Source organism: Carassius carassius, chromosome 25, assembly GCF_963082965.1.
Source record: "Carassius carassius chromosome 25, fCarCar2.1, whole genome shotgun sequence".
NCBI lineage: Eukaryota > Metazoa > Chordata > Actinopteri > Cypriniformes > Cyprinidae > Carassius > Carassius carassius.
In genome coordinates this window covers 9,207,091-9,232,760 of record NC_081779.1, presented here as the reverse complement: position 1 = coordinate 9,232,760, position 25,670 = coordinate 9,207,091, and the positions used below count along the sequence as shown (strand labels likewise).

The 25,670-nt window shown below is 37.1% G+C and overlaps 1 protein-coding gene across 5 annotated transcripts in view; it reads right to left on the bottom strand.

The window, feature by feature from the left end:
* LOC132104123 (plectin-like) overlaps positions 1-25,670 on the bottom strand; it is an 85,977-nt gene that overhangs the window by 41,489 nt on the left and 18,818 nt on the right. Inside the window, exon 1 of one of the 5 annotated variants that reach the window (XM_059509361.1) lies at positions 21,803-22,058. The exons of 2 other annotated variants lie outside the window; for them this stretch is intronic. In XM_059509361.1, coding sequence (XP_059365344.1) covers positions 21,803-21,848 — 46 coding nt within the window. In that variant the 5' untranslated portion in view covers positions 21,849-22,058. Of the gene's footprint in view, positions 1-993; positions 1,405-6,681; positions 6,931-21,802; positions 22,059-25,670 lie in introns of those variants that run through there. 2 more of the 5 variants (XM_059509359.1, XM_059509357.1) reach the window with 2 other exon arrangements.

Genomic DNA, 25,670 nt, shown 5'->3' with positions numbered 1-25,670 from the left:
AACATGGGCTATGTAGATGTACGTGTGTGTATTATAGGCTATACTTATATACTATCTTATCTTCATTTATACTACAGAATACAAGTCAATTATATTCACACACAGGATACACATTTTATCTAATTGAAGTATCAGATAAGCTTTGTAAGGAAGAAATCGGAAACTATTTCCTCAAATAACAATTATATATAAACATAGACCTATCTACAATATCCTTTTTTCAACTACACATATTTGAGGAAAAGTGAGAAACTGACTTGATTCAACATATGTAAAGTTAGTAAATGGAAAAAAAATTAAAAAGTTACAGTAAATTACATTTTTAGCATTAATGTATTCATTTAAAATGTTTATATAAAAAATAATATTTTAAAGCATATATTTTATGTTCTTTGAATAAATATGTTAGTTCTGGTTCTCTGACTGGATAAGCTCAAGAGTAACATACTAGTAGGCTATATTACTACTACTACTACATCTCGCTCCAAATGTGTTTCTCTCACATGCGAAAAGTGAACAAATGGAGTGGATCTGGAGTGATTGCAGAACGCGCATGAATCACTATTGCTTGTTGTGTGATGCCGCTGTAATATTCAATAGGCTATATATTTCGAGACCAATTTTAATATTAATAATTATAAAAAGGAAATGTTAGATGGAACGTTTAAAGTTGTTAAGTAATTATTAAACTGCAGGACACTTCTGTTATTACTTAAATGTTATATCAGTTAGCCTACCCCATTATTAGCTACTGTTTTCACCCTGAATGCCATCAAACTATAAATAATCTATCTTTAAAGACACACATGACGGGACGGACGTAAATGTTTATACAAAAGGCACAAAACAGGTTGACTCTACTTATACCCCCCACCCCCCAAACTAAAGACGCGCGCGCTCACACAGAGTTATCGCCCCCTAAATCGAACTCCGCCTATTCGCCTGAATCACATCACACGGCAAAAATCGGTGCGTCCGCGCATCAGCACCTACCTGCGCAGCACATGCGGCTGTATAAATGCGGTCCGACTTCACCCCAGCTCATCTCGTGAATATAGTTCCCGCGTCCATAAATCACATCCAGGCTGAATATAGCGAGACACGGCGCAGCTGCCGAGGACATGTCACCCGCGCCAGCCATGATGTTCGCTGAGGAAAAACTGCTGCGCTCCCTCTGCGGTTGAGTTTAGTTCCCTAAACTCTGTATCAGCCTCACACGCTTGGATTCATTTGTTTTGGGGCTGAAAAACGAATGGGCGTCTCACTGGGAAAGCAGTGAAAGCATTAACCTCAATTACTAGCCCAACCCATCGCGATGTGTTTGAAGCTGCGCGCTCTCTGCTGCTCGAGCTGCGGGACAGACTCTTCTCCCGGACTTCCATTGAAATGTGATTCCTCCCTTTAGGGCTATTAGTCGCTTTTACTGATTAAGACAAATATATATATATATATATATATATATATATATATATATATATATATATATATATATATATATATATATATATATATATATATATATATTTATATTTATATAAACTGTCACTTTGTTACAGATTTACAGTAAGCAAATATAATCACAAACTTCATCTTGTTTTGTTTAAAAAGATTCAAAATAGTTGACTTGATACAGGTGTATATGTACAGCTGTAGCTATATACTGTAGGTATAGCTACAGTTCTGGCTAGAGGCACTAAAAGACAATTTTGGTAGCGTGAAAAGAACCTCACAGCTCCCATTAATACTGATGGAAAGACCCTCCTGAACGTCATTGTGAAATTCCAATGGTGATATATTGCTGTTAGGCAACAAGCGTCAATTAATTTTAACATAAATCATGTTTAAAAAGTAAAGTGCAAAAACAGCAATAAATATATGAGAAACATTGCATAATGGAAAAAATAAGACAATTAAAAAGGGGTAATATTCAGAGGAACTTCCACTAATGCAGCAATTACTGTTTTTTGTTTAGTAAAGATTTTCAAACCGAAATGAGTTTTAGCTACAGGAAGTAGTGTGGTTTTGATGTGTAAGACTTTGTTGCAGTGCAGGTTATTCAATATTTGAATAGGTATGCAAACAAAGGCAGTGTCGGTACAGGTGGGAAATGTTGAGCTGGCAAAGCGGTTGTAAGATGGCGTCATGTTCAATAGAAAGATGAATTCAGGTTTTCACCCATCTACACTTCAAACTCACAGCATTCACAATTCTTTTTCTTCATGAGGGCTCACAAAAGAACTATATCACCTTAGGGAATTTCTTCTTTCCCATCTTCTGGCATCCTCACTGGAGATAAGTGTTTAAATCTACTTATTGTGAAGAGCTACTGTCATACAAATACTTGACTTTAAAAGCCAATGAGAATGAATGATATAATTCATGCATATAACGAATCCACATAAATGGGGTGGGTAACAAAACAGACTTAGACTCAAACCAAAAGCCTTCAGAATCACGAAAACGACAGTAAATATTGTGATGTTTGTGAGTCATTCAACATAGGAACTTCATTTAAAGGAATTCCTCACAGTTGACTCATATAGAAAATCTGACTCACTCGCTTTGTACAACATTACATCTGCAACACAGGAAATTTGAGCTTCTGTGGTCTTGTGTACGAAAAGCTCCACTTTTACATCAAGAATACACACAGCGCTATAGTACAACCTTACAGAGAAAAATACATTCTGCTCAGTTTTTCATTCCATAGACTTGTTATTCCACCTATTAAAAAAAAGAAAAAAAAAAAGTGGAGTACACGACTACATGCTAAATCTTTAATCTGTCTGGCATTGGGATGAATATGCAACATAAGGTAGGCATCAATAAACCAAAAAGACTTCAAAAAGTGTTCAGAAAAGGAAAACTATTTCATACAGATCTATTTAATCTATATGAAAGTCTATACATACAGTTCCTGGATGCTTTTCTGACTGCTTCGTGCTGGTAGTTTAACTGGCTGCAAACAAAATATGGTGCCTATGTTCGAAAGAACCTGTCTAACCATCAGAGATCATGGGTAAATGAGAAATATGTGACGCATTGAAAGATATTTGACTGTTTAGATTTTTGTGAAGATAAGGGAAATATTCTATATAATAATGAACTATATTAGCTGGGTGTGGTCAATGGGAACACTACACTCGGCATCATGTAAAAGGCCAACTCCCCCCTAAAGGCTTACTTGGTACAAAAATAAAAAAATGTATGCATAATAAAATAAGCCTGCACCTTATGACCAGGTCTATCAAATGTACAAAAGTAATTCCACAAAATGGGACACTCTTGCCTATACATCAAATTCTAAAATCACCCCTTCAAAATATGTTTTGCCATGTTAAACTAATTATATCATATCTGGAATAATAATTCAATTTTATACATACCTTTTCCTATTTTATTTTTTATTTTTTAATTGTTAAGAGAAATATTTAACTTTTAACTATAATTTTAGCAAAGTTTTAAAATCATGGCAATTTTTGAAACTTTTGCAAAAAAGATAAGCACTTTTTCATTGAAAAAAAAGTCTAAATATTTATATATCTGTTTAAATTAAAATCATTAAAGAAAACAGAAAAGTTATTAAAAATGACATTAACTGTATAAAGGACATAAAGGTTAAAGTATTGTTATGCCATCTAGCTAAGGATATGCGCTGTGAGATTTGCTCAGGGATCATTTGAGCTAACACATGTTTGAAAGCCCAGAGTCGAGATCTTCATGTAACTCACTGGTATGACCGCGGGTGTTTTGGCTGTATCCAGGATACACACATCACTCACAGAAAGTAAAACTGTGGTGGCACCATGTGAGCTGCAGAGGAAGAGTGTTCTTAATTTAAACTGGATATGGTGAATGGTGAAACTTGCCACAACCGGCTGACATTCAAAGGCAACCTTACAGCTATCCTTTACTATGGCCAGTGCTCTATAAGCACTGCAACAAAACAACTTTCAGAGATGAAAGAGACCACAGCCGACCTAGTTTCAACTGGCACGCGACTGATTCTCTAAAAACTGACAACCTTTTGTGTAATCTTTATCGCTTGCTTCTGAAGCGAAGAGCAACTGCTGGCACAGTCACCACAGTTCACCTCATACAACCCCAAGTCAGTACACCCAGAAAAGGGAAAGTACATAGTGGGGTTTATAGCTTGAATGTACACTGCCATTTGAAAACTTTTAAACTGGTAAGATGTTTGTGAAAGCCTCTAAAGGACAAATTTAATTGATTTACAAGTAAAAAACAGTAATATTGTGAAATATTATTATAATGAAAAATATATATATATTATATTATAAATAGGGATGGGACGGTATGAAAATTTAATATCACGATTATAGTGACTAAAATTATCACGATCATCAATATTATCACGGTTTTGTTGAAACGAGATGAAAGTGTTCAAAAATAGTTGATGCTCACACTGAAAACATTTCAGCAAGTTTTATATTTAATAATCAACAAACAACTAATAAAACAAGCAACTCTATGCACTTAATTTAAAGAAAGATTAAATTCTGTGGCATTTCCTTCCTTACAATGAAAAGTGTAGAAGCATAGAAAAGCATAGAAAAGTCACTGACTTTCGCCATTCCTTCTCGAAAAAAAAAAAAAAACATTGTGCGCTGCGCTTGCGTCAGACTGTTGCTGGCTGGACATGATTTAATAATGAGTTATTAAAACCGCGATAATCAAACACGGTTTTAATCATAATTCATTTTTAAACGATATAACTAACCTTCAGCACATTTTATCACGGTTATCAATAAAACCGGTTATCGTCCCATCCCTAATTATAAAATCAAATTTATTGCTGTGATTGCAAAGCTAAATTTTCAGCAGTCATTACTCCGCTCTTCAGTGTAAAATTATCCGTCATTAATATTTATAATGTGCAGATTTGTCTCTAAAGTTCATCGCTTATAATTGTGCTGCTTAATTTTTTTGTGGAACTGTGACTTTTTTTAAGGATTCTTTGATAAATAGAAAGTTTAAACGAACAGCGTTTATTTCAAATATAAATATTTTGTTACATTATACATATTTTTACTGTCACCTATGATAAACTCATACTTCCTTGCTGAATAAAATCATTAAATTATATCCCCAAACTTTTGTATACAGTAGTATACAATACTACACTCAGAAATAGCTGAAATAATATATCTATTATGGACAGAGAAACAACTCATAAGATCATTTTAATAAACAAGCATCTTGAACTAAAACATTCACTGCACAACACAAACTCGAGTTTCAGGTTTTCGAGACTACAGGAACATGCAAGCTAGTGATCGCTGCCCAGCTGTCTCAATGCAACGTAACCTGCCCTCCAGCACAACAACCCTCATTTACCAGTCAAACGAGCCCTGAGTACATATAACGCCCAAAGGCCACACCCAGTCCCGATGGACAGATTAACAACAGAATAATAGTGAATTATGCTGATAATGTGACGCGCAATTGAACTATTCACTATTAATCATCAATGAATGATTAATCTGTTTTTTGCGTCTGCAAAAAATAATGTGCGTTTGTGATTCCACTTATTATCTGAAATATTTCACATATTATCTGAAATAATTTTAGACTCACTGAAACATTATGTGTATAATTATGGGTTCATACGTGCTATGTTTGCCATCTCTTATTAAAGATTAAATTCACTTCCTTTGCTGAACAAAACAGGGAGGCATTTCAAAAACGTTGCCAATGAAAACACCACACCATCAAAATCAAGGCTGTCTGAGAATGTTTTGTTCTTGATAACGTGAGACAGCGGCATTATTAGAACTTTTTGTTATTATGCAAATAATATGTCATTCAACAGCAGAAATAAACACACATTATGTAAATTATGGTTTTAAAGCCAGTATTTGGTCGTGAAGGGTTTCAGGACTGTTGTTTGAAGGGACAATATCCAAGGACACGCCCCTGAATGATGGTCACCTTTCCACACCTCTATCTATTTAAATAGACTGCCAGATAATGGGCAAGTATGAAGGTTAGGTTCAGGGTGTGTGCTTTTGCATTCATACCTTTGGAAAAATGTCCCTGCAACCCTCACAAGATGACTAGATGATAACAGCTTTTCAGCATGTCTTACAGTACAATGCCTTAGGCTAACCCTGTAAGCACAACTGAAACCAGGTGGCTTCTTCTAGACACTAAGAATAACAATTTGCATTCTCAACATACCAGTAAGATACTCCTGAATATATGAGAAAAACACTCTGTATACCTTTTTTTCGAGCTGTAGTAAGACATTGACATTCATAAAAATATTAATGACAATGCATTATGTAAAGTAAAAAGTGCTTAAACCACAGAACAAAATACAGGTTATACTACAAATGCCTGCCAGAATTGTAAATCAAACCCAAACAGAGTGCTTCAAATGAGTGAGCTTTGTCGCCATAGGCAACAGTTTGCATCTGCAACCCATCAAAAGTCACAACGTCATCATGCACGGTGCAGAACGTAAAGGGTTAACACCGTAGTTTCAACACACCAGGGGAAAAAAAAGAGAGAGACAGAGAGGGAGGGAAATTGAGGGTGTGCTGCACATGTGTACAGAGAGAGCAAGAGCTCGCTGGACAAACGCGGTCCGATACTATCAGAACACTGATGCAAGACATTTTCTAGCTTTAAGCGTCTCAATTTTTTTATTCATCTTACCTTCGTTGACTTGCTTTCTTCGCTGCGTCCATCTCCACACGGCTATCAAGGTTGCCACATGCCCCAAAACCACCAGGGTTGGGAACACAGTTCCAGAAGGATTTGCCGGCATCTGGCCTGGGATCGAGTTTGTGAGCTCCGCTCACCGGAGCAAGGCTCGAGGTGAAAGGTTAGGGAGGGGGAGGAGGCTGGGGGGCTTTAATGTACCCAGCAAAATAGTTTCTCCAAATACAAGCGCTCTAAACGATAGCTGCCCCCCTCCTTCTGTCCTTTTTTATTTTTTTCTCTCCGTCTCTCTCTCTCTCAGCCTGTGACTCGGTGCGCTTGTAAAAGCGTTTGAGCTTCCTCCACCTCCCGCCCTCCTTTCACAACCACTCTCGCTTTGACCAATAGCTTAAATCCTGCATATTTTTTGTTTTTGCGCTCCATTTAAGCATGTTTACTCCAGTTCATTCTCTGCAGTCTTATGATTTAGAATAGATCATGTTTCTGCATGGCAACTACAGTTGTTCTCTAATAATGCATTGTAGGTTTTTTCCTGTCTGCTCAGGCTTGAGTCTCCATCTCAAGTTAATAATACATAAGAGAGAATTGTTTTTGGGAGTGCGCACACGCAAACACATTCATTTGCCCTCAACAGCTGATAAGAGTCTGTATCTAACATACTTTTACATAACATCTTGTCCCATGGTTTTTCGGTCTGCAATATGACATAAGAAAAACTTTTTTTTGGATTAACAAAGACCAACTATTTTGTTTTCTTGTGTCTAGTTTAGTTTAAATTTATAGCTGTATGTGGAATATTAGAATAGTTTTTCTTGTAGTTTCTCTCCTGCATTATGTACTGTAACTGCACTGTACTTCCAGCACAAAATGACTTCCATGTGTTTTCCAGCTTCAGCCATGTGTTGTAACTTTCCAGACGCCCCTGCAATTAAAGGGCCCCCGTGCATGGACTTTCATTTCTGCAACAAAACACCAAGAATACTGGACAGATCTATTAGACGTCCTACCAAAAAGAAAGTCAACATATTTTATCCACAGAGTGAGAGAGCTATTGCTCTTGCTGAACAAACAAATCTAACATGAAGGACTGAAAACATGAGAACATGAAGAACCTAGAGTGCAATTATCTGCAAATTAGTATTTTTGCAAGTGCTCTGATCTTCTTCCAGAATGTTTATTTCCAAACAAATAACATGGCACACCCAAAGTCATAAAACACAGACACTCACCCACACTGCATATTAAAGGACTAGAGCAATGCAAAATGTAATGACAAGAAACTGTCACAACCACTGCTGTTTTAAAACAGTAACAATGAGCCTCTTGATGATATATTGCCATGTGACCAAGCAGCAGGGAGGTAGTTAAACACAGCCAAATAACGATGCTGCAAATAGAGCCGCTGACACATAAAAAGGGACTCATGTTATGCATAGATGAGACGATGAAAGAGTTTAAAAGTAGAAGAGAATCCAGCTCAGGTACGTAGCTATGCAACAACCCTAAAAAACGATCACTCACTGGTTGTAAAAACTTACACATCAACACACACACACAGCATACCAGGAATAAACCTCCAGGTTACGGAGAATAAAATAAGGGCAGGTGATACAGATAGACAGACAGACACACACACCCATGTCTGTCTATGCGAGTTCACTGGGCTGATCTACAGTAGATACTGCTGATGGATAGAACCAAAATGGCGTACTCTACAGGCCACACACTGACCTCACTTCCTTTAAGTGTGGTACAGTTTCACCTGCCATCCATTTCTATTGCACAAGACAGATGGCAGGTGAGATACTCAGTAGGGATGGAGCAGCTCACAAGCAGAACTGAAATTCAAAATGAAACATTATACACTTAGTCTAAGCTTTTAAAAAATCAACAGTAACAGTAAATTGCTATGAATACAAAAGTAGCAATATTAGGAATAGTAGATTGTATATTTAACACAAAATAAATATTAGACATAAAGGAGCCCTTGTGCTTCAGCAAAGCCTCCTAAACACGGGTCCAAGTCAATGCCCATACAGCTTCAATGTATATGCACTTCTAATGTAGCCCAGAAAAATAAAAAGAAAAGGTCTTCAGTTCCAACCTACCATCGGGTCGAGATCGGCAGCAACAGCAGCAGAAGTTCATGCTGAACAAAATTGGCCCTTCTATCGATCGCAAGCAAAATACTGACAGCAACTGCTAATGCAGCACATCTGACCTCAAGACATTGTGGGCTGATAAAATCCAGAGGGGCGTACAGCAGTCAGAAGATGCTGGTGGGGGTGGGGGGGGGGGGGGTAGAAAAACATGGAAGGAAACAGGGAGGGAGAATGAGAGAAAAAAAAAGGAGAGAAAGGGCATCGGTTTTATTCGGTCCAAACATTTTCCGCTGTGGAAACTGCATCCCTGGAACGGTGGTAAAGTTCATTATACACTTAACTGTATAAACATAGCAAACTGACTTATTTTCTAACTTTTTTGAGAAGTATGTGGGGAAAAAAAGACTATGGTGCAAACCCACATATATAACAAAGATCTCATTGTGTAATGCCTCCTAACTAATAAAGCAGTGGGCTGTCCCTAAAGCTGCTAGAATTAGAAAATAAATGGGAACCTCAAATCCTTGCAAATCTTGACTGCCAAACAACTGCAATTTAAGTCTGCTGGGGTTTGAGAAATCGATTTATGCAGTAAACCCTCTGTTTTTCAAATTCTTAAGAGAGTGGTGGGTGCACCAATAATATTGGCCTTGAAAATAAAAACAATACATATGGAAATAGTGGTAAAATCACTAACAACCTATTGGATTTTGGTAGCTTTTTAACTAGATTATTAACACCAGGTACCAACCACTTTAGGAAATGCCCTTCAGGACATCTAACAAGGGAAAAAAAACATTAGCGTGCAAATGTGTGTCAATGAAAACTGCAATAAAGCAAGTCAGGTGTGTTTAGCTCAAGAGTTACTCACAATCAAATTATGTAGTTTTATGTCAACATAATTAAATGACATTGGAGCAAGATTCAGAATCAGGGTCTTAAAATCTGTATTTATTTGAGTGTCCCTTTAAATATGTAAATCAAATGTTGCCTACCTTGGCCCTTTTGGATCAAATCCTCCATGTATGATCTACCATCTTCAATCTCCATTATAGCTCGTTTAAAGCAGTTACTCTGATTTACTAAACTGAAATCACTTAGAGGACAACAGCCTATCCCTTTTCGTCTCTCTTGCCCCGTTTGTCTTTATTTCACTCAGCAGACTTCGCTAAAGCTGGAAATACAGTTTTTGGTAAGAGTGAGTTGGCAACATCTTAGTGTGATCGTCAAGACCACAGAAGCAAGCGTATTTCTTGCCCATTTCAAAAGGACAGAGAGGGGAAAAAATGAACGGACGTTAATTGGTCTCAGATCTCCTACTTATTCTGTGTCATTTATCTGCCTGGGAAAGGAAACTTCTGGAGCAAAAGATGAATGGCTTGTTTGAAAATAATGCACTGCCCCTGACTGTAAATGCATCTCGGCCCCATGAAAATGTATGATTAAAAAGTTTGTCATAACTTTAAATATAAAGTTTTTGTAGAAATATCTGAACAGGAGGTGGGAGTATAGAGTGGAGTAGCTGTCCTTATACTGTGAGAGGGGCGTAGGCTGCATCCTGTGCCACGACCCATGATCTCTTTGTGCTGTTTATAACTGAACCAAGATGCCAAGAAAGACCTTTGCCTCTAAAGTTCTTTAAAAACACTTCAAAGACACACATATAAAATAAAGTCTTCTGCAGTCTTAATTGCATGGTAATTTTAATTTAATTTTTTTTATAAAGGATTGATTTACTATTTATCCTCTTAAAGGCAAAAGTTTTCCTCACACTCCTTTAGACTTTAGGGATCTGTGGGCGCCTGTCCTTCTGGCCTCATAAATAGTCTGTCTGAGAGCAGCATGAAGATTCCAGCAACCCTTTTGCCTCAGTTGTGGTGTTATAGATTTGCCGCAGGCATTTGTGTCTTTAAAAAATGCAACAAAGCAGCTCCTGTCATTGATTCTTGAAAAATAATTTCCTAATAGGTCATTAACAGCTCAAAAGAAAAATTCCAGCTAAAACGGTTTCCTAAGAAAAGGTTGGTCTTTTTTGTGCAATTCCTGAGTCACTATTACATACATAAAGCAGTAAACTTTTTTTTTCTTTACTATGTGCATGAGAAAATGTAATCAAGTCAGAATGTCAGAATAAGAGAAAGACTGAACAAGCATGCTAAGCACTGCCATCCGAACACAGCATTTCTGAGACACTCTTTCACTGCAGACATTCCTGCTGAACAAAGTCCTGACACTTTACATATTCTTTCCATCTGATTTCTTTCAGTGATTACAGTAAATATCAGCTGGGATGGGATTTTTTTTCTCAACACATCTAGTCGCATGTATTTGAGTTTCTGCCATAAGTTAACACAGATGTTTTGTATGCTTTGTATATTTTGCATAACTTTGCAAACTGGTCACACATCATTCAGTTCTTTAGAATTGTAAAGCCTGAGGCACATAGACTAAAAGCATGAATGAAAGGGAGGGATCTTCACCTGACCTGCAGTTCTAGTGCAACTGAACCTGTTTATCTTATCATTCCTTAGACTTGAACAAGAAACTACAGTGTGTAGTACACGTGGCACGGTGTAAATCCTAAGCATGATCTGGAAGGAGTAAAGCAAATCAAAACAAAAAAAACTAATGATGTTATTTCAACTTCCCGATAAAATGTTGATCTTAAAAACGAGATGTGCTTCAGGCCCCATTGCATTATAGACTCACAAAAATAAAATACAATAACAAAAATTATGACATTAAGCTGCCGTCAAAATCAGACTAAGCAGATTGAGTTTAGTGGATGCCGAAACATTGTGATTGGAAACTTTCAAGTGGGTTTTTCCTCTGGCATTCCAGAACCAAACAATCAAGACGGTATGTTTAGACCCGAGGGGTTTCATAGTCAATAAAAGAAGAGGCAAGAGAGTTAAGTTTGTACAGAGTCCAGCACAAATCTTCACAAGGCTGTAAAATGTATAAGGAGGTGCTTTGGTAGAAGAATGCATAACAACACTTAAAAAAAAAACTCTAATTTACACAAAGAAACTCCAAGCACGTGCTGGACCATGTAAAATGTCCTGAAGTAGTTGCTATATATTCTGTGGAATATTCTAAGTTTCATCCATTTCTGAGGTGCCAAATCATGTTTAACAAACAAGAAAATGTATTTATGAAAACCACATCTACAAAAATCAATGTCTCCTCATCATAAATCCAAGTCTCACCAAAACATAGCTAAAAGCATAATCTTGTTGCTATATGCAGCTTTCAATTAGAAATTTTTAAATTTATTAAACAAAACTGTTATTTAAAGTAATTGAATAAAATAACGAATATAATCCTCAAATTCTATATACAAACATATTTTTTAAAATAAAATAAAAAAATATATAATTAATTTATAAATAATAGTATTTGTTTTAGTGCGATAGATGGACATTAATGTTTAGTTTATAAAAATGAAATGTTGAACGGATGTTTCAAAAGACACTACACATACCCCCAATTCATGAATCACTGGTTTAGAATGTGGTGTTTCAAAGGCAAAATTATAAATCAGTATCATATGGTTTATTTACGGTAAAAGCTTACTTAAATTCAAGCATGCACCAATAATAGAGGATGTTAATTTCAACTCATAATACATAATTAAACCTAATGAAAGGTAAATGGTTCTAGTGCTGAAAGGACTGTTTTTCGCTTCATCTCCCTTAATTCGTCTCTATTATATATACACAATCATATGTGCTAATGGATGCTGATGGAAAACACAGCTACAGCAGTCTCTCAAAGGGAAATCTAGACAATGGTGCCTATGTTTGCAGCATCTGGTGAAATATATGAGACCTTACTCCAAAAGTGTGGAAAGAAACATGGTTTACAGTTAGACCATAGAAAAAAATGTTCGTGGAAAAATGACATCAAGCTCTCTTAGTCTCAGGTTGGAGTGTGTTTCACATAAAGAAAATGTCAGAAAATTTAAATATTGGGATAAGGGGTAATACAAACTTTAACCAAACTACACACTGCCCTCTAGAGTTTAATGCTGGTTATATTTTCAATCATTTAAAGTGCAGAATGAAATAAAGGAATCACTGTCATATCCAAATCCTCTATCACCAGAGTATAAGAGTAATAAATGCAAGATAAACTTTTTCTTGATTTCAAACAATTTCGAAATTGTCTGAGACACATCTTGTGCCTCATCTGCAGCTCATGAAGACATGATCTGTTCTCCAGTTGCTCCCAACATTCCTGATTATTCATTGCAGCTTCATTGACAGAAAATGAATTATCACTCACCCCTGAAATATTACACAAGGCTTATAAAAGCAGTCTGTCTTCCATTTAAATCAATGTTTCAAGACTTCAAGTTTCAAAATTTCAGATTTTTGGCTAGAATGTAATATACACCATGCTGAAAATACCAGCATATGTTGTGTTTTGTATGCTAATATATATATATATATATATATATATATATATATATATATATATATATATATATATATATATATATATATATATACCATGTTAGTTGACTACCTTATCCGGCAAAAACAAGTAAGGCTTTCTATGTCAGCTTCAAATCAGCACTATATAGCTTGATACTAACAACAAAAGTACCAAAGACAATGGCAATACCATGTTTTTGGAAATACACTATTCTTTAAAGCATCCTCTAAATACCATGATATATAAATATGGTAATCATTCAAATGAGGTTATATATCCATAGATTTAGCATCAATACCATGTTACCATTTACATTAATGGGGAAAACATCACGAAAATTCATGCTAGATGGACAATGTGAGTTATTTGTTGAGACTTCTGAAATGCTATTATTACAAAAAAATTGGATAAAATAAGAGTGGTTGAGAATCAATTCCCCTTGAGAAAAGAGAAAAAATGTACATTTTGCAAGTGGAAACAGTCTCTCAGAAGCCAAGTCCATCTGTTAGTCATTACCTGACGCTGAAACTGATTTAGGGTGAAGCTGGGTAAACAAAAACATTGTGTAGTCTGAACCTCCAAAAGAGAAGGAGCTTAAATCACACTGATCTGCAAAGCCTCAACCATGCATATCTCATCAATCAACAACAGCATAAAACAGTTAGACACTCTTTACAAATAAACTAAAAAAAAAAAGCACCACCAATGAGTGGCAGTGTGCTGTTGTGCACACTTATACAGATACTGTCCGTCATTTCAGACCTCACACTTATTTGAGCATCTCTCAGACAGTGGCTTTGCCATGGAGTTACTATCTCATAGAAGGAGCATTGTAGAGAACAGTTCATAAAACAAACTGTATGAAAGGAGCTCATTGAAAGCCTCTGGCAGATAAAGTGTTCCTAAAACTCCAGTTTCCCATCACAACTGGGGCTTCTCACGCATTCCAACGCTTGGTTTATGGGGTGGAATTTATTGCACATGGTTGTTCTCCAAAACCATGCAACACACCCCTGCACTCTGACATTATGGGGCAGTGGGAAAGAGCTCCAACACAGGACCTTGAGTATGTGAACACATTCACACACAAACTTTTGATGAAACATGCTACACTGCAAACAAAATCTCAGGCTCAATGTCTATTGTACAGTCATACAAAGATTGTCATATCTTAACACACGCTCTAAACAAAGTTAGTGAACATTGTGCAAGAAGACCAACAGGTGATTACTAGTCAGAAGGGAACTCATTCTTTAAAATGAAATCTATATTTTGACACAAAATTCTTAACATATTGAGCAATGTGAAAACAAACTGATTTATGTTTTCAGGGAGTTTGCAGATGCAGTCTACATATTTTTTAACTTGCTCTCACTTACACAACACAAACAAATTTCATTAATTATGTGTTACTCTATACACACCACAATTATCTAGCAATTTCCCAACAACAGATAAGAACAGGTGTTCTTCTTCCCAATGTATTTGTCCCAAAGTGTTTTAACTAACAGCATTAAAGTCATTATATTAATAATATAGCAACAGCTATGACAATAAAAACACTGCAATACCCATTGCAGATTGTTACATTTTTGTTCCATAGCTACATTATAAATGATTGTAACAAAGAAGGAAATTGTATTTTCTTTTACCCTGCGGTTCTCAAAAATTACTTTATCAAATATGATGAAACATGAAAACTAAATACAAATTACTAAAACAATTCCCATTTCAAAATTTAGGCTTTTTTATGAATTCTAAATGGCACACAACCTTGGTGCGTAAAACACCTTTCAGCAATAATTTCACAATACAGCAAAGCCTCTTGTACCTTACTGATGAATTAATCTGACTAAAATTAGTTTCAGTCTTAACTATTAAGACTTCCAGCTGAACAGCACCCCATTAGTTCAAAATTAATTTATCTAGAAGAGTGTTATGTCAGGGATGGGAACCTAATATAATCTAAGCAGGAACAGAAAGAGATCCATGGCAACAGGAAAGGATGCAGGAAGGTCGAGCCCAACACCCTCATAAGATGGGTGCTGTTTTGCCTCGGACGTGAGTGAGTGAGTCAGCACTTTGAGCGCCTGCTGGGTCTGGTCAATAACCATCGACTGTTGCCATCGCAACCTAAAATGACTCATACAGACAATGAGTAATGACTGAAGGTGTCCATAACAGCGGCCATAGCCAAATGTGGCATGGTCTCTAGCAACACTGAAAAACAAACCAGCACATTAAGACTTTTTCCTGGAACAGACACATCACTATCTTAAGAAGTAATGTAATACTTTTTTCTGAGTTCACCTAAAAATAAAACAATAGAAATCGCTAGATCTAAATAATTGAATAGGATAAAGTAAAGTCAGCAGCTTCAAAGCTTATTATAAAGAGTACTTTTCTATTAGCAACAAAAAGACTAATTATGTTTTGGGAAAACTCTCTTTCTAGATTTCCGAGCAATCTAATTTAAATATTATTGAAATATTAAAAACAATAAATATTGTAAACAGATAAAAACAAGTATTTTAAAGAGTTTAAAATAGTAGTGCATCAAGTTATAAGACCTTGAGAAAAAGATGTGCTTTTACTTTTCTAAGAAAACAGATTTGTAATTTTTGCTTAGTAAACCATAAAACATGGCAAAAAATCCCATAGACTTTCCTTACAGAACATGGGCTATTCTGGCCAATAAGAGAGCACCAAGCAACCCTTAAAAACACCCACAACATCCTACCAACCTAGCAAGGTCTTAAAAACCACCTAGACATGTCCTAGCATCCAACCACAACACACTGTGAATTCTGAAAAATAAATGCGATTATGAATATATGTCACTTCCGAAACCAAAGACCTATAAACTAGTTTGCACCCCAGATTTAAGACCAATATTCTAGTCAAGGATGGCACTTTCTTTTTTGCCTTTAAACATCTTGTGGAACATAGAAACTTAATTCTTGATATGAATGAGGGGAAAGTTCAGTTAACAGTTCAACAGCATTACAGGTGCCACACGCCAATACGAACAACTGTATTATGTTACCACATTACTAATGCTGGAGCCTAAGAGATATCTTTAAGAAAACTCGATACCCCTGACACAGACCTAAGTACACCAAGAACTTCAAGTAGCTATGAATGCAATGACCACTGATACAAAATCCATAGAAGTACAATATGTCCCCTCTGGCAGTAACAGAACTCAAGAAACATTAATAACAATCGGACCATTTGGAAACTTGGGTGTGTTTCTTGGGGAGGACAATTTACTTCTAAATTACTCACCAAAAGGCCAATTTACTTCCTAAACTCTGCCACTATAACACCCTGGTAAACAGGAAACTCATGCCTGTTGGATCACAATGAGGTTCCTGGCTGAGTCAGATCCTGGATTCCGCCAATGTGGCAAGATCCTCATGAGAACTGAACTACTATGTGGTACCACACCACCTTCCAGACCAGACGTGGCACTGCCACAGAGCCTTCGGCTTAGTAATTTAACTGCCAATTGAGCTGAATGTCAGTTATATAACAAAATGGTGAGGAATTATAAGCATATGTCCGGGAGAGGTCTAATATTTTCATACAAACTGTGTTTAGTGTGCAAATGTGCAACAGGAGACATTTTCTGAAGGAGATGTCCAGGCTTCAGACACACCAACTAATTTGTATGGTTGTTTCATAAACATGCTATCTTTTGCTTATTGCCATATCCTGTCATAAGTTTTTATGATACACTACCATTTAAAAATGTGAAATATTTTATAGAAAGTAACTTTTATTTAGCAATGACTCATTAAACTGATCTAAAGTAGCTGTAAAGACATGTATAATATTGCAAAAGATTTCTATTTCAAATAAATACTGTTCTTTTGAACTTTTAATTCATCAAAGAATCCTGTAAAAACAGTCACTGAATCCCCGTGTCCATAAAAATATTAATCAGCACCAACATTTATAATAATAAGAAATGTTTCTTTAACACCCAATCAGCATAAAATATAATGATTTTTGAAGGACCATGTGATACTGAAGACTGGAGTAATTCAGTTATTGGAATAAATTACATTTTAATATATATTAAAAAATAATTATATTTTAAATTGCAATAATAAAATCACAATATATATATTTTTTCATGTTACTTTTAAAGGGTTTAAATTACCCATGCTTTTCTCATAACACTCCCTTTGAGAGGGCTAAACAACGTCATTCCAGATGAGCAGATGTTTGATGTTTGATGCCAAAGGTCTCGTTGTCAAATGTCTTGGCTCCTGTCTAACATTCTCTTCCTTACCAGAGACAGACAAGCTTCCCACACCTACAGCTCTGAGAGAAACAGCAACTTACCTGAAAAACAAGAGAAAGGAGAGAACATTAGCTTTAACATTCATGGTTACAGCCTCAGAGGCTAAATTCTCCTCACACTCAAAATAGTTCTTAGGTGTTAGCTCGACTGCTGACGTATAAACTGACGTCTTTTTTATGGGAAAAGTTGTTAAAGACATCAGACAGGACCTGGCTCCTTCAATGTGCTAACTATTAAAAACAGGCAGCGAACAGAATGCGGCTGAAACAAAAGAAAATAAAGCTCAGGAAACAGCAGCCATGGCACGAAAGGTTCTCTTGCAGGATGGTAGTTCACTTTACAACATTAACCCTCGATTAGACACAATAAACCCCCTAGCCACAGCTGCACCCTAGTAGTGTCCAGTACATTACCAGATGGAGCTCCATGACATTATCTTTGTGAGGGTACCACCTACTGGACACTGCAGGTATGAGTTCACAGTTACCTTAATGAAACAATTCCTGAAGCAAGCTGACATTATACTGTCAGAATATATATACCAGGATCAGCGAAAGCATCTTTTACAGCCTACTAAACACTTATGATATTGAGGAAAAATGCTGACAGAGTCCTCCATCACAAGGCTGCCTCTCCAAACTCTCCTACCATCAGCAACAGTGCTTGTAATGCACTTTTTTTGTAGCTGGCTGGGGTAAAAAGGAGAAATGAGTTGAATTAAAGGCACAATTATTTGATATGAGGTAAGAGCAAAGAAAAGATTTGATTTACTCAGTTACTGAGTTCTTGGAGGCATTCGGGCAGTGCTGGATCAACAGATTTATACGTTTTTAAAAAATCACTCCACCCAAAATAAAAATGAAAATTACGCTTGTGTCATTTAAATTTTTATGACTTGCTTTATCTGGTGGAACATATCAAATACATTTACAATGAGTTGGAACTGGATTTTAAAAAGGACTCGTATGTAAGCAATACGCATATGTGTGCTGAATTTTAAGTATTCTGAAGTTGTAATTTTGTTTTATAAACAGACTAAAAGTTAAGTTGGAATTCAATGAAAAGCTTCTATGATAACTGCTGTTTTGAGTTTCATAGTTCTTGAAATGTGGTACAGCAGGGTGTGGTCTTAGAGAATAGAAAAGACCGGAATGCCTGATGACATAATTATTAATTCCATCCATACAATGATGTTACTTATTTACTTCAGCCACCACTAAAGTTTTTGATTTCTGTGTAGTCCATAAATGCACTCTCTGTGATATTTGTCCTTCCTACAGCAGAATATACTACAGACTTAGGCCAGCTGCAAAATAAATCAATATCTACATCTCCTGATGTAGAGAGCTTTCCACATTAAATTACCAGAAAATGATCAGCAACATTTTGCTCCTCATTAGAGGTTTGTGATCTTTGATATAAGGCTAACGTAAGTGATACAACAGTGAAACTAATCGGTATAATAGACAAAAATAGCCATATGCAAATACTGCAATATTCAAGATTCCTGAATCCCTGGCAGTTGTGATATTCCTGACATGGCCTGTACAACACACACTCACACTCAGACAACATCCTGAAACTATTAACTCCGCACATCTATTTCCAGAAAGAAAAACGTTATTGTGGCTGACAGATTAAAGTAAAAGTGAAGACATATGTTTATATGCATGTAAAAAGATGAACATGAGCAGACAGCCGAAACACAATAAATAAATGCCATCCTCTGCACAGTTTTTTTCTGAAGAGACGTAGATAAAGCCAGAATTTACCATCCAAACTCTTTCTCTGAAGCACATAAATTCAACTCGTTAACTCTTTGTAAACTGACAATACCTTATTTGATCTCCAGGTTCAACAAGATTCCTGCACCAGACATGCTGTCTCTATGGTGCAGCAGTGAAAGAAAACCATCTAGCAGACATAAAAGAGAAGGTAGAAAGGCCAAAAGCTCATTAAGAGGGAATCTGGGTCTGGATCCAGTACAGCATTAATCTGAGGCAAATTTGGGGGAAAGCAGAGGCATTTGGCTGGTCACTGGACACAGCAAAAACAGCGAGAGCTATGAATGCCTTCAATAAATATGAATAAAAGTTTCATTTTAAACATCAGTCATTTTACAATTTATTGTGATTGTGGCACACCGGAGAAGTAAGCTGCTTTGGGTAAAAGCCATTTCAGATTTCTACATATTAACTGGTACACAATATAGATTTTAGTATTATTTTAAACACATAATTATTACCGTATAATTTTTTACTTTTATAAAATTATATTAATATATACACTACTGTTCAAAAGCTTGGGGTCTGTGAGATTTTTTAAATGTTTTTGAAAGACGTCTCTTTTGCTCACCAGGGATTTATTTATTTTTATTTTTTACGTGTAAATCTCAAAAGTACAAGCAGCTTTCACTGACATTAATATTCCTGGCGTGTAGATCACACCCAACTCTCCTTTAAGTCGCCAAGAGTGTGTCCAGCAGAAAGTGACCCCTCAATGAAGTGGGCAAGTACAAGGGTAAAGGCTGTCAGGCATATTAACTAAGACTCTCTGGACTGTTTGAAAGGGTGAGAAGCCTTTGTCTGCTCTGACAATTGAGAAAACATTCACTCTGGTCACAACAGCTGAAGGCTTTCTGTATACTTAGCTGCTCCATTGAAACACACTCGAGCTGCAGCCAGTGATTCATCAGAATAGACACATTTAGATCACAAATTACTCTGCTTGGGACTGAATAACCTTTTCAGATAAAGAAGAAAAGGCGAGAAACTAAATAATTAAAAGGAATGTGAACAGCCAAAAATAAAGAGTAATAACTGCCATTCTTGTAGCTTAAAGGGAGTAGTTTGATGTTTGTCATAGTGATGATGTATCATTCACATCTCAAAACATCATCCACAGTCCATTTTTTTTAATTAAGCTACAAAACGGTTTGTTATGGACTTCTTTAACTTTCTGACATTGGCTAGATGAATAAATTACCACATGACCAAGCACTCCCCTATTCCCATTTAAAATATGTAGAAGAGTAAATCACAAGAGTCATAGCTGTAGGCTACCTAGTTTAAAACAAAACAAAACTAATTACAAGTCTCTTGAGCAAAATAAAATAAAATGAGAAGAAAAATAATCTCTTTTAAATCAGCAATTTGCAAATAAAACCAGTCAAAGTACAAATAATTATGTGGAAATAATAATTATGTGTAATTGGGCTTATAATCAAACCAAACATAGATAATGCTATTCAAGTTATGACTAAGCACATTTGCATTGTTAGCCAATATCTTCCCTAATCCAACAACTGTACTTTTACTAATCGCAAATGTTGAAACACACAAGGTTACACTAATGTCCTGACTCAAGTAGAATCCATATTTGGCTTTGACAGCCCTTCAAAAACAACATAACCTAGAGACAAATCAACAAAAATATTCAGTTACTTGTAGCCACAAGACACAAAAACAATCACTAAAATCTGATTCATGCTCTAAATCACCTTTGCCAGTAACCAAATGATATTAGAGGCTTAATCCCTAGATATTAAGTGCTGGTCCACTTTCATGCTCTGATGGGCAGACATTTGAATATCAGCAATCAGTATTTGTCAGCCCAAGCCCAACCTGAGGAGGACTCAGCTATAACCACAAAACTGTCATTGCGACCCTATATAGCTCAGTTTATACTGCCGCTAGCATGCCCAGTGTCATATATGTAATGTGAATATCTATCTTTCTATCTATCTATCTATCATATATATATATATATACACATGGTATATGACACTTCACCCTCTTTCTTCCTCTTTCGAAAATGCATTAATTAATACTGAATAACAGACATCTATCCAATGAAAACATGGCATGTTACAACATCAAACTTCTTGGCCCACCACAAGCGGCTCTATATTGGGAACGGGTTTGGGGGGGTCCCATGTCACTGTGCTGCCTGTTACCGTGGTGATGCTGCAGTCAGTGCACCGAACGTGCCGCATGGCTGACGCAGAATCCTGCTGCTTCCCAACACAGTTAAAAAAAACCAGTCGAGCTCCCAAACACTGCTGGAGTTCAAGCATGAGGGCCCCCGCACAAAAGACCCGGCCCTTCCCTTCATAAAAAACATACCAAAGTTGAAGAAGAAGGGAATACAATGGAATTCACAACTTTGCATGCCATTCACATGCCTCCTTAAAATCCATTCCCATCCCATTAAACCGCTCAATGGTTCTTTGCTCTAGGAATTGATCCACATTGGTAAGTACCTTTGAGAGAGGTGATCTCGTGTTGGATGGACCGGGCTGTGTCCATGTCACTGGATTCTGTCAGACTGGTTTCCTGGGAGCGTGTGCGTGCGTTGCGCGAGGTCAGTCCAGTAAGATTTCACCAGCTACGCCCCTGCAAGACTTCAGGATTCGGTTCTGCCCTCCTCTCGGCTAAGCCTGCAATGCTGCTTGCTGACCGTGTGCTTTCTCTGTTTTGATCCTCTTTCTCGCTCACTCACTCACTCACTCCCTCTCTCACACTTACTCATTTCCCTGTTTGCAGAGTAACTGCGATGTGAAAAGTACCCCACCCTCACTTCTTCCTCCTTCTCCCTCTTTCCTCCAGCCCATCCCATCCCCCGTGGGTCCCACGGGGTGCCTGAGCCAATCAGAATGCAGACTAGGTACAAACTGTATGCATTAATGAGACTTTTGAAGGTGTGAGACAGATGCAGATTGTATAAACTAAAACAGAGAAATATGTAAAGAAGCGAACTGCAAAACAAAGAGGTTGAGAATATTAAAAGAAAAGAATAAAATCTACACAAGAAAGCAAAATCGAGAGAAAAACTCTGGGACCTTGTTCTTCTCTGTCTTTCCCTGTAATCTATCTAGCCATTGAAATTTTTTTTTTTTGATTGGTGTCTTAACATGATGACTACAGATGCTATTTAAGCTTAATGCACTCACAGATTCTCTTTAATGACTAATTTAGTTTCCATATTTTCTATCTGATTCTCTAATTCAATATTACAGCAACAGTGTCCAATGAAAACATGCTAAAACTGCACATACAAAAGAGCAACTCTCACAAGCCTCCTCTTGTGGTCTGGACTTAGCTTCATATTTTTAGCATTTTCCAGTGCAAAATAATAACTATTCATTTTATCTATAAATACATCCCTTAGACTGATTTATATAAAAAGGTAAAAAATAAATAAACAACACACACACACACAAAAACACAAGACAAAATGAAACAAATAAAGTTGAAGTACTGAATTCCGAAAATGCTTGAGTATTGTTTAAGGCTCCTGAAAGCCTGTGAAAACAAGATTATGGGAATGATTAAATCATTGATTACCTTTGATTATCAAACAAGCATTACTCATTCACTGTCTATTATTCATTTATATAATGCATGAAGGTCTTGCAAAGCCATTTAAGACTGAGAATGACCCCTCATTAACATATGGTATCTGAATTGCTTCTTGTGTTGTTTATGCATATGTCAGCTCAAATTTAAGGTGTGATATTAAAATCAATTTTCACATGTAAACATATGCACACACAAACAGATGAGCCGAGGTCTAAAGTTGAGTGTAAGCTTTCCAAACATTACACGGAGCATGCCATGGATAATTAACAATAACAAATAACAAACAAAATAATCTAATTACATGCTCTAGTTTTCATAATGAATGAAGCAATGCAAAAGCCTCACAAACATAATTCAACACATCTACAGTGACTCAGCAAAGCATGCTATAGTGTACTTACTGCAGTGCCGTAATGCTTCTGCAAGGAAGTCTACTTGATTATGCAGACAGACTTGAACTAGACAAACCAATGACATCATCAGATCAGATCTTCTTTGCCAAAGCATTATTTGATTTTGTCATCCGACTGTTGTTGTTGTAATAACTGATGTGTGTGCACAATCAAAACCAGGACACCAATTTATCTCGTGGCTAAAACACACACAAATAGAGAAAAGCCCCATACAGACTAGATGACACAGCGTTTTGAGAGCAGTCAGGCTGGCCTATTGCTGGAGCTCCTGAGATTAGCAGCTCTCTCTCTCTCCCTCTCCCTCACTGACACAGTCCGTTATTCTATCTCTGCTTGTTTTTTTTTTTCAGTGCCCCTTTTTTGTTCTACCTCTACGTGTCTGTCATAGCCACAAGGCAGTTCAAAGTAAAGTTCAAGGGGTTCAAGCTTGAAATTTGAACTTTAAAGGCATTAATCTGCTAAAGATTTTTGATTGGTCAACCTTTACAAACTACGTGGCAAAACCCCGTCAAGATGCAGAATACTGAAACTTGTTTTTAAGTTAACATTTTCATATTTCTGAAATGAATAACTAATTTTTACAGCATAGTTTACAAGAATAGTTTGGGCGTATTTTATTAATGCATATCTAGGAACTATAAATGTGTCCAGGAAATGTATAATGGCTTTCTGTTAGTATAAATGACACTTCAGCTCAGTTATGCCAAAAAAAAAAAAAAACAGTTAAACATTGAGCAGTCATATATTTTGTATATTAACTGCAATCCAAGACAACATACTGGTGCTACTTTCATGTCATGTATATCACTCTGCAGTCCCTCTGTTTTCAAAGAAAATTTGAATAGTTCATTGGAGCCCATCTTGTAACTAAAAAGTCTACTGTGAGAAAATCAAAACATCCCTTGAAAGAATAACAAAACAGAGAAAGAAAATGTAAGACAATGAAGTATTTTAAACTAAAATCAATATTTTACATCCATGTACACTAATGTTCCTAAGATGAACAGTACTTGAAAAGTACTTGATGAGACCCCCCCCCCCCCCCCCCCCAACTGACTGTGATGATTTTGATCCCAAAACACTCTGACCTGGGTCTTATTTTTTGTGACCTCGCAAAAGCTTGTAGAATTCAGCAACTTGCATGGACCTGTTTACTCTTTCACATGTAGATCACTCATCCTGTCTCTCTCTCTCTGACCTCTCGGCCCACTTCATACAGTGCAATGGAGTCACAGGGGACTGTTTGGATGGTCCCCATAGATACATGCCAGACAGTATTCTGTCAACAAATACAAGTTTTGCATCTTTTCAAAATGCTCCTCATAGATGTTTTTTTGAAACAGTAGTTTCATTGAAAATGTCTCTAGGTTACGTATGTAACCCTAGTTCCTCGAGGGAACGAGACGCTGCATCGAAAACGCTTTGGGGAACGCGTTTAGGGTGAGCGACTCTCAATATCATATCCAATCTGTCTTATAGAAGAGCGTGACATCACGGGCGGGGTGACGTAAGCGACCAGGAAGATATAAAGGCACGAGCCGTGCAGCTGGCTTCAGCTTCGAGTACCAGCAAGCGTCGGCAGGGGTGCCGGGGGTATGGCCTCGAGACGCAGAGTCTCGTTCCCTCGAAGAACTAGGGTTACATGCGTAACCTAGAGACGTTCCTCTTCAGGAACTCGAGCTGCGACGAAAACGCTTTGGGGAACGAGTACCAACGCTGCCAGACTACCAAAACCCTGCCTAGTATGTATCTGAAGAGCACAGCTTAGGACGAGAGGACTGAAGTGCCTGGAGTGACTGGCATGTCTAAGCCATAGAATCTTGCAAAAGTAGAAGGCGTGGACCACCCCGCAGCATTGCAGATGTCCAGCGTGGACACACCTGCTAGAAAGGCTTTGTAGGCCGCCATACCCCGTGTAGAGTGAGCCTTGGCTCCCGACAGGGGGGGGCCAGAGGACTCAAAGTGGTGTTGATAGTCTCAACTATCCAACGACTAATAGTCTGCTTAGAAGCAGGAAAAACCCCTCTTGGGGGGACCGCAGCATACAAGCAATTGGTCAGTTTTTCTCCACAGGGCAGCTCTGTGGACGTATGCATCCAGCGCTCGAGCTGGACACACACAATTTAGCTTCTCTTGGTCGGGCTCCCGAAAAGGAGGAGGACAGAAGGCCTGCAGCACTACAGGTTGTGGTGTGATAGAGGGCACCTAAGGAACATATCCCGCTCGAGGGTATATGAACACTTTGGTCATGCCAGGTGCAAAATCAAGATAGGTAAGGGCCACTTAGAGGGCCTGTAAATCTCCTAATCTCCTCAGAGAGGTAATGGCCAACAGAAAGGCGGTTTAAGAGTCAGAT